The 11,046-nt window shown below is 33.8% G+C and overlaps 1 protein-coding gene across 1 annotated transcript; it reads right to left on the minus strand.

Annotated features, from left to right (window-relative positions):
- Positions 1 to 2,612: 2,612 nt before the first annotated feature.
- On the minus strand, positions 2,613 to 5,516 carry LOC117183067. The gene is made up of 3 exons (XM_033376222.1): positions 5,337 to 5,516; positions 3,154 to 3,432; positions 2,613 to 3,110 (listed from the first exon to the last, which is right to left on the minus strand). Exons 1-3 carry the CDS (start codon positions 5,514 to 5,516, stop codon positions 2,613 to 2,615), a joined length of 957 nt encoding a protein of 318 aa, XP_033232113.1.
- Between the last annotated feature and the right edge of the window lie 5,530 nt (positions 5,517 to 11,046).

An 11,046-nucleotide genomic window follows, 5' to 3' on the forward strand; every position in this document is an offset into this window, starting at 1 on the left:
AGCCTAAAAAGCATCCCTGCGTGTCAACAATATGCTAGAACACTTGCGGGAAAAATGCAGAAGGCGGTTGTCCTTGGGTCGCTCCGTGTTCTTAGGATCCACAAGGCTTTTGCAGGATCGTCGTATTGATTCCTTTAAAGACTGTAACTACCTATCTCACGGTTGTGAGACGTGGTTATGGCTGAAATTTTACCGCGATTTCGACGGGAGCGGGGTGCTAATCTGAAAAATTGAACCCGCTTCCGGCGAAATCGCGGTAAAATTTCAGCCATAACCACGTCTTACAACCGTGAGATAGGTGGTTTCAGTCTGCAAAGGAATCGATACGACGATCCAGCAAAAGCCTCGTGCACCCTAAGAACGGAGAGCGTTTTGACTCCCGGAACGTAGAATTTTGATAAAGGTTCTATAACATCATAAGATTTTAATTGTTTGAAGTATGTCAATTTCTTTCAACAACACGACTACAATTTTAAGGTAAAAACTTATACGTACTTGAATATAAATAATATACGGGATCGTTTCAAGACATCCGAAGCCCAGATGCAGTATATTGCCCCCCCCCCCCCCTTCATCCGCACTGTGTATCCGAAATTACTTTTTCCGCGAAAAAGTCTGTCTAAAATCTTATTTTCAATAGATTTTGACGTTTTTTTTTTGTTAAATGACCCTAAGACTCTCGGGTATATCGATTCGCTCTGGAAAGGACCTTTCGGCTAAGATAGGTGAATCGGCCTATGCATCGATTGCAATCGTTAACTACAAAGGAATATATGCACATACAGCAAATTTCAGAGGCCTTGAAGTCAATTTTCTCTTTTTGATTATTTTTTTGTATATTAGCAACCCCTGACATGGTGATGGAGATTAGGATGTTGAACAAAAAAATTTATTATTTCCCCATTTGTATGTTAGGTAGGTAAAGGGGAAAATTTCTGACAGGTATGGATGCAAGACTACAATTTTTTGAGGAAGGATGTAGGGATTGTTGGGAACTTAAGAAATGTCCTTTATTCCAGATTTCATCATGTTTACAAAACAAAGTAAATCCCCCTACGTAAAAAATTGAATTGGTGGCCCAAAAAAGGGCCGAGGATTTTGGAGCCCTCAGAAGGGCCAATGATGTTATTGATACGACAGTGGAACTCCTCGAGACGTGGTGGTCCCGTCCTCTTTTTCCTCTTTTCTGCGTGTTTCTCGCTTTGACAGATAAAAAAAAGCTTCGGTAGGGGACTCCGATTACCACGAGCCAAAGGCAAGGTGATGTGCCTGAAACTATGCGTCTTCTCATAACACTTTATTCGGTGTGATGACAGTCAGTACACTGCGATAAACGTCCTTTATAGGCAAGCAATGTATTGGAGAGGCTCTAAGGGCGAGCACGTCCTCGTTGTCCGTTAGGTCGGCATCCTGATCTGCTGAGTCGGGCACAGGGGCGTGATCGTCCAACGCGGAATATTCAGGATCGTAAGCTTCCTCAAGGTAGGGTCATTAAACCCTTTGTGAACTAGAAAAACTCGGGGCTTATAGGGTGAGCTAGGAGACTCCTGAAGAAGCGGGCCCAACGTTCTTTACCAGATATACAGCAAGGTAACCGAAGTTCTCTATATACACCAAGATAGGGGTGTCTAGGGGATCCTGTTTTGCGTCCAAGTTTGTGCTCTTGGATTGCTGGGGCACTGATTCGTACATGCTTGGCTCCCCGTACCTGAATATATTCTTGGATTATTTGTGACTGGTGTCGTCTTCTTGAATGTAAGGGCCCGTTCTTGATGATGGAGTGTTACCGATAAGAGGGTCCGCCGAGGAATGTGGCTGCTAGTTTCTCCAGAACGTGGAATTTGTTGACCCCCAGCACTCTCCCATCTGTTAGAAACATATGGAAACGTAGCGTTTTGATAAGTTGGCTCTGTTACTTGCTTCGTAGGCCACCCTCGTGTAGAGCCGAAAATGCACGATCAGAAATCCGAACTGTTACGTTTATAAGCTGGATTTCACTGATTTAAGTGGAATTAAAACACGAGCTCGATTCGGTTAAAAAAGGTATGTGTTCGCCATATTGCTGAGATAGAGAAGACACTGGTAAGGTGCCGGTAATACAGTTTTTAAACATTGCAGAGGGAGTTATTAGTCAGTGCAAAGAGTAAGAATTTAAATTGGGGATACATAACATATTTCCCGGCGTTGAAAAGAAAATTTCAAAATAAGTATACTCCAATATTAGATATCGTTGAATAGTTTGATACAATATGTAACTATAAATTGAGCCAACAAGGAAGTAAGTATGCCTTGCAAATAATTTAAGGCAGAGTGCATAATAATAATTAGTCACAATTAGGCAGAGGGCACAATTTAGTAAATACTCGACGAACAATGCCCTGAGTCGTTTTGACAGAAGCTGTGCGAGAGATGCCATCCCTTCCAGGATGCAAGTCAACGATCCTGCCTAGGTTCCAGGTTGATGCTGGCGTTCTGTCTTTCTTTAGAAGGACCAAAGTATCCTTTTTAATCATGTGATAAGGCTCCTTCCATTTTGTTTGCCTTTGGAGCTCAGAAATATACTCCTTATTCCAGCAGCTCATCAAATGTTGATGAATTTGCTGAATTATTTTTCAATTGGATAGACGTCCTTCCTGGAGATGCATCAAGTCTGGATCAGCGACGCTAGTAAAGGTTCGACTAATTAGAAAGTGAGCAGGAGTCAGCGAAGAATGGTCGTTTAGATCAGCTGATAGAGGAGTTAAGGGTAGGGAATTTAGTGTTGCCTCTATTTGAGTTAATAACTTTGAAAATTCTTCATAAGTAAAAATCGCGTCACCTGCTACACGTTTTAAGTGGTGTTTAACGGACTTCACTCCGGCCTCCCAGATACCTGCAAAATGGGGCGCGTAGGTCGGAATGAAATACCATTGAATGTCAATATTCAAAATCGATTCGCCTAATGCGTCTGACTCCTTAATTAAAAAGTTCCCTAGACGTTCAAGTTTATTGTTCCCCCTGATAAAATTAGTTCCATTGTCCGAGTAAATTCTGGCTGGTTTTCTGCGCCTTGAAGCAAAACACCGCAGAGCAGCTATGAATGCATCTGCAGTAGCGTCTGAAACGAGCTCCTAAGTGCAAGGCCTTAGTTGTGAAGCAGATGGACAAACTCACATAAGCTTTAGTTATTTTACACCCTCGACCCTTTCGGTATTTGATGGAAAATGGACCGGCGTAATCGACCGCAGTATTGTAAAATGGAGGCGATGGAGATACGTGAGCTGAGGAAAGATTTCCCATTATTGGAGGCATCAACTTGGGTTTGACTCTGGAACACCTTATGCAGTCGTGAACTGTTTTTCGTGCTAAGTTTCGTCCACTGATTGGACAGAAAGTTTCTCTTATGTTTGCTAATAATAACTGAGGCGTTGCGTGGAATAACTTAACATGTTTCTGTTGAAATAGTAGTTTAGTGAATGTGTGATTTTAATCAATGACGATAGGGTGTTTTTTGTCTTCGCTAAATTTGGAATTTTCTAGTCTACCGCCAACCTTTAATATATCTGCCTTGTCTGAGAACGAATTTAAGAAAGATAAGTTTCCTTTGGTAATTGGCTTGTTATCTTTTAAAAAATTGATTTCAGTTTGGAAAGAAGCTATTTGAGATAAGCTAACAAGAGCTAGTAATGCTTTTCGCAATTTTACGGTCTTTAACGGACCGTTGATTTTATTGTTTTTAAGTTTACAGTTACGTGCAAATCGTATATAGTACGCGCTCACTCTAATTAACGTTGACAAATTTTTGAATTGATTAATTATTGGATCATCTACTATAATTTCTTCTTTATTTCCCTTTTGAGTAAGAAATACATTTTTTACATCTGGTTACTTCATGCCTAACGCTTCTGGAACTGGCTATTCTGTTTTGTTTTTAAGTAGGAAATCTGGACCTGACAACCAAAGTTTTAGATCGTATATTTGATTTGAAGTTATTCCACGAGATAAACAATCAGCTGGGTTGCTTTTAGTAGAAAAGTGTCGCCAAAGTTTGATGTTAGTTAACTCGTGTATTTGCGAAACGCGATTTGATACGAAAGTTTTGGTTATACCTTTATGTTTGTTCTTAATCTATCCTAAAACGATGATTGAGTCAGTCCAGTAGTTGGTTGTATCAATAGGTCTATCTAAAGCGGATTCTACTGTTTCGCAAGTAAATTGGCTCCACATAGTTCCAGCCTAAGAATGCATCAAATGGAAGTTTGGGCACTTCAGATCTAATTCTCGATATAACAAGGCACGTAACGCGAATTTTTACTAAGCTATTTCTTGAAGAGATTTCAAGTTCGCATTTGTGTTCAACTTCTAAAGGACAGTCACTTATTAAACCTATTTTGACATTAATAGGTGTCCTTTTCAGTTTGAGTAAATCACAAAGTTCGGAAGTGATAAGGTAACATTGGGAACCCGAATCTAATAAAAGACGAGCAGGCCATTGCTCATCTTTCTCATTTTTTGCAAATACTATAGCTGTTGAGAGAACCCCGTCATCTGAATTGGACGTTATTGAATTGGTTAAAAACATAAGTTTTTCTTTAGACTCTGGAACTGCGTTAAGCATGGGTGGTTTGTCCCTTTCGAAGTGAAGTAACGTGTTATGCCTGCCCTGACATTGATTACAACCTTTTGATTTGCATTCCTTTTGAAAATGGCCGGGCTTTAAACAGTTTATGCAAATCTTACAATTTATGACTTTCTCTGCTCTTTCTAGAGCTTAAGGAGAGAAAAATTAAAGCAATCTTGAATGTGGTGCTCCTCTTTGCATACAGCAAAGCATATTTTGTGACCAAAAAATGATTTTTTTTATTGAAAATTACCCTTGTTTTCGCATTTATGTTTCACATCCTTTTTGAGTCACAGATAATTTATTTCTAAAGTTTCCAATAAGCTCGCACGAGAATTTAAGACTCCTTTAAAATCTTCTAAAGTTTGAATTTCGCTACCTGTTCTCTCCTTTTCCCAGGCCCTAGCCGTACTGTTATGTAATTTTGATGATAAAAGGTAGATTAGCAGCGAATCCCAGTTATCGGTAGATTGTCCTAATGTACTTAGAGCTCTCAAATGTTTATTAATTTTGTCTAACATCTGGCGAATCTGAACGTCCTCATTTTTGTGAAATAAGGACTCGAAAGTGTCCCTAAAGCCCAGCCAATCAGAGAGCTTGCCAATAAATTTTGGTAATTGTATTTGAGGCAATTGTAAGTCCGACGCTTTGATTATAATAGGCTGACTATTACCAGCTACTGCGTTTGCTATATTCGCTTGTTGGAGTTGTTACCCTAGCTGCCTGCGGATGTTACCTCAGAATTTGCCTGCGCGTTTAGAAGTGAATTTCCTTTTGGAATTCCACGCATTAATAATACTGTAGCTGCAGACAGAACAGCATAATAATTGTTTTCAACTTCCGTTCTATAGTCAATTAAGTCTTGAGCCTCATCAGTAAACTCATCAATTTTATCTTGTCTTTTTTTCGTACTCATCAAAAGCAGATTTGATTCTTTCCAACCGTTCTTTAATTTCTAATTTATCAACATTGTCTAACTCTACATTCTCATCAGGATAACTCTGAGAACTCATATATATGTAATTACTGAAAACAGTGAACTTTGTTTTGCAGGTGCCGCGTTTTTTGATTAAATCGTTTAAACCTGCTATCGTGATTTTACTATTTAATTTATCGTACACAAAAAACAATTATAAGGAATTGAATTACATAAAGGATGCCAACTTATCTTAATTTGAAGAACGAGGTAGACCTGGCATCGATGTGGTTGACCCTTGTGATCCGCGTAGCGGTTGGAATTCTTGTTGATAGTTAAACTCAACTCCACTGATGAGGTTCTTCTTATTAGTCGTCATCAGAAATACCTTTTGTCAGAACTCATATAAAGCTTGCTTGGAAATTGGTTACGCTGAACTACAGCGATGGTCTTCAAACCTGGCCTAAGATCTAGTATACGAATTTGGTCCTTGACGTTGATCGATGCCCTTTATCTGTTTCAGGACTCTGTCCAGTGAATTGGAGGCCCCGCGTATTGCCTGAATATTCTGTATTAAACTTGGTAACCTTCAATTCTTCTTGAAATTTGATTGAAAATGTTACCATAATAATCGTTTTGTGAGTTCAAAAATAATTTAAAAACTGTCAAAAATTTGAACAATATTTCTATAACATTAAAAATAACCATTTGTATTGCATAGGTACAAAACTTCACATTTTGAGGTTTTGTTTTTGTTGTAATATTTTTTATTTTACTATATTCAATCACTTTACTTACGTATGAAAACATATCCCCATATAAACGTCTTGACAACGCCCACAAACTACACAGGCTTCCACCATTTTTTATATTTATTTAAAATAAACTATAATTAAATTAATTATTAGTCAATCAATTCTGAAAAGTGCAATGAGCGTCACATTATTGGGGCACTCGCGACACAAAGCACGGTCCTGTTCTGCGCCAAACTTCACCCAATGAAAATATTCTTGACCAATCAGCTTTATCTAGAAAGAGATAGGTCTACGTCTCAAATATTTTTTCTCTCTCTAGATCCCATTACCGTTCTCCTCACAGCATTGCCGGTCCATTTCTATATGTCGATAAGCTGGCCTCGACAATTTGACGAAAGAGATCGTTGTATCGAAGTTGCGAATCGATTATTGCTCGTCTCTTTGTTCAGGCCTATGCGCAATGACACACTGATATACACACTTATATTTTCATTGATGGGAATCTTGGTGATTCAATTTCCGTTTAATTGAACACGATTTTCTCATAAAAATGTTGATTTATAGAACACTTGACAAAAAAAGGGTTGATTGTTGCTTAAGCCTTATTGTAGCTTCAATTTTTACACGAAATGATCGTGCCTTTGTTTAGACCCATGCACGCCAACACTGAAAAATACCTTGATCTAAATTTGGGTGATTCAATTCTTCTTGAATTTTACACGATTTCACAAAGAAAGTGAATTAATTTAACACTTTGTTTAACGCGGCGTTAATCCTTAATTAAGCTTTATTGTAGCTTTACTTTTACGCGAGAAATTGAGTTTGAGTTTATATCGATCGCGTGGCAGAAAATCGGTTTGGCACGCGACGATTTGCACTTTACGTTTTTACAAATTTTGTAGTACTTTCGATATTTTGAACAGAAATAATTGTTCACAAATGTTTGTCTATCGAAATCCGACTCGAAGGACCAATTTATGTTACGTTTGTAAGCTGGATTTCACTGATTTAAGTGGAATTAAAACACGAGCTCGATTCAGTTTAAAAAGGTGTGTATTCGCCATATTGCTGAGAGAGAAGACACTGGTGGTGTACCGGTAATACAGTTTTTTAAACATTGTAGAGGGAGTTATTAGTCGGTACAAAGAGTAAGAATTTAAATTGTGGATATGTAACACGAACTCAAACTTATTTTGGTTTTGAAATCCCGAGTTACTTTAGAATCGTTAGGCTTATTGCAAGGAAGAAAATATAATTTAATTAATGTAAATAGATGTCGTAGACAAGATTACTTAAATATAAATTAGCGACAAAATAGTTAAATTTGCAGCCCAAGAAATGAATTTGAAAAAATACATTTTTCAACTAAAAGAGATGAATTTTGACAGAAGAAGAATAATTTTCCAACAAAAACGATAAAAAAAAATTATTTTTCAAGAAAAAAAGATTTCAACAAAATGGTTTGATTTTCAACCAAAAGCGAAACAGTTTAATTTTCATTTCAATAAATTAATTCTGAATAAATAAAAACAATCGAGCCTAAAACAAAAAAGTATAACTTTTTAACCAAAGAAATGAATTAACAAACAAAAAGACTGATATTCTCCAAAACAAACTAACTTTTAAAAAAATACTTACATTTTCAACCACATAGTCATAGTTAAATTTTCAACTAAATATATAATGTTAAAATAAAAACATCAATAGTTCAATTTTCAGTTGAAAAATAATTATTTACACCAAAAAATCAAAGTTTCAACAATATACTTCCATTTTCAAGCAAAAAGTTGAATTGTCAAACAAATAATTTAATTTTCAAACAAATAATTTTCTCCGGAAAACATAATTTCAAAATAGGTTTTCAATTTTTTATAAATAAACAAACACATATAACATAAAAATGGCCATTCTATAAATTGGCCGTTCACAGTGCTCGTCAATAACAGGAAAAGTGTTGAAATCGGCTAAATTTCATAAACTAATATAAGCTAAAGATATTCCAATATTATATATATATATATATCTTATTAAACAACAAAATTGTTTTTAAACAAGTTATTTGTTAAAAAAATGTTTTGTGCGATTTTCCATAATCGTGCATTTTTTCTAGTTATATTTCAAGAAATTTTACGAACATAATTCGGACCTTTATGATATTTGCATCAAAATTTATATTTTATTTATTAGTCTTATGATCTTCTAAACAAATTTAATAAACAAATGCATTATTCGGGCATTTGTCAGCAGAAAAATTCAGTTTTTTCAATGCCAGTCTTTTCAGATGAGAACTTGATGGGAATTTCAGCAACATTCATAATAAGTTAATCAATTTTATTATTTCCTTAAACAAAATTTAAGGAGAAAATGCATTATTCAGGCATTTGTCTTCAGAAAAATTCGTTTTTTTTTCTATGTCAACAATTTTAATCAGGAAATCATCATCATCTTCCCAATTGAAAAGACCGAGAACAAAAAAAAACAAGTTTTCCGACCACAGATGCTCGAATAATGCATTTGTTTGTTAAATTTGTTTTTAAAAAAATCATGATATTGATTACAAAATTATGAATTTAGCTAAAATTGTCATGAAGTTCCCAACTGAAAAGAATGCCATTGAACAAACTGATTTTCCGAATTGAAAACGATTGACAAAGAAAAAAACGAATATTTCTGTCGAAAAATGCCTGATTACTGCATTTGTACATCATATTTGTTTACAATATAAACAATTATAATCGGAAGAGAAATTTTTTTATATAATATTGTTACGATTACAATTTCTTGCAACATAACTTGAAAAACGTGTATATATGGAAAATCGTATAAAAAATTTTTTCAACAAATAACTTGTTGAGAACAAATTTTTTGGTATATTGTCTAATTTTGTCTATTTTTGCAAAATATTTGTCTATTTATAAAAAAATTGCAAACCTAATTTAAAAATGAGACTGGAAAACTTTCTTAAAAATCATATTAGCTTTTTTTAAATTTTTTTTGGTCAAAGTTGGAGAAGATTTGTGGGCTGTACGTTATTCTGAAAGAAACACATTTTTCTTCCCAATGTGCGGCACCCCTTTAGGTACGAAACCAAAAACTCATTTTTTAGAGTGATCTTGCAGGACATTAAAAAAGAAACATTTTTCTTTGCTTAACTTTTTTTTATACCACGCGTTATTTGACTTAAAATGTTGATTTTCGTGTGTTTTTTTGGGTTTTGTAAATTCTATAACCCTGGCAAATTTTAGTTTTATAGAAAAAAGGCATTCGGATAAATTGCTCGTCTGTTTGAATAATATAAATATATGTACAAAAAAATTAGAATTTTTAAAACAAGTGGTCACAAAAATGTTCAAAATACGTTTACTTTTTGAATTTTTATCCAAAATGTCTAGCTAACAAACTTGACCTTTATTTTAGGACACTAAAAGAGTATAGAAAAGGGGGATCAAATAGATTATTTTTAAAAAACGGTTACATTATCAGCTTAAAAAATAAATTTAAAACCAAAAAATTTTCAGAAAAATAGTTTAATTTCCAAAAAAACTCCGGAACTTTCAATCATTTTATACTAACAGAAAATAATTTTTACCTAAAAATGCATTTGCAACTACAGAAATTAATTTTTAATTGAAATAGATGAATTTATAACAAAAAAGTTAAATTATCAACCAAAACATAAAATTTTAAGCGAGAAGAATAATTTTTTTATTAAAAAAGATTAATTTTCAACTGATAAAGATCCATGGATTCTGAGAGAAAATTTAAAAAGTATCACACAATATTTAAATTACTTCCAAAAAATTTCTTTAAATAATGAAAAATTAAGCATTCTTGCGCAATTTTGTTGCACATTTTTTAAAAGTTTATGTTTGCTTTAAAACGAGCTTTCAGATTTAAGTGAGTCTGAGAGATATGCAGAAATTTGGTAAAAAATTAATGTTAAGAGATTATTTACAAAGATTTCAATACATTTAAAACGATTTCTAAAATTGTCAATGTCGGATCTGGAAGATTTGAAGGAATTCCTTTTAATTTCATCAAATATAAAAGAACGTCATCAGAAATTTGAATAATTTTTAAATATTAGAAGGCATAGAAAGTCTAGAAAGACTAAAAAAAATTTTAATCAAAATGTCTCAATTAAGTCAGATTAATAATCTTTTAAAAAGACTCAAATTTTTTTTTAATTTCGTAAAATCCTATAAAATAAAAATCCTTAAAGTCCTGCGGGTTCTTTTTTTTTTAAACATCTTTTTTCATGCTATATTAGGCTATATCACAATTTTAGGGATTTTAAGAGAAAAAGCTAAGAAGTTATTAACTTACTTCTCCTAAAATACTTATCGCAATATTATAAAATTCAGTTTTTACGATTTTATGTTGGTTAAAAAATAATTGCAATTGTATATAATTGTAAAATAAATTTAAATAAATTTATTTTATAAAGAAATATCTCATGATTTTAAAAGGACAAACAAATTCTAAACTCTTTATTCTAATTTCTGTACACTGTTCACATTAATTTTAATAATCAAAAATAATAATACTTTTATAAATATTCCTAAATTTTATATTATTTTAGTACTAGATTTGACCTTAGGAAATAGATTACAGGAATGAAATTATCAAAATATCTCCATTAGTTAGTAAAATACTACAAAAAATCGCCTTTGAAATTGTGGGTCCGGATGCAATAAGGGCACATAAAATTTTTTCGTGTGAAAACGAAGTCCCCTGGAGGCTTTAGAAAAAATTTTCGAATTTTAATTTTCAAA

This window comes from Belonocnema kinseyi, chromosome 2 (assembly GCF_010883055.1).
Source record: "Belonocnema kinseyi isolate 2016_QV_RU_SX_M_011 chromosome 2, B_treatae_v1, whole genome shotgun sequence".
NCBI lineage: Eukaryota > Metazoa > Arthropoda > Insecta > Hymenoptera > Cynipidae > Belonocnema > Belonocnema kinseyi.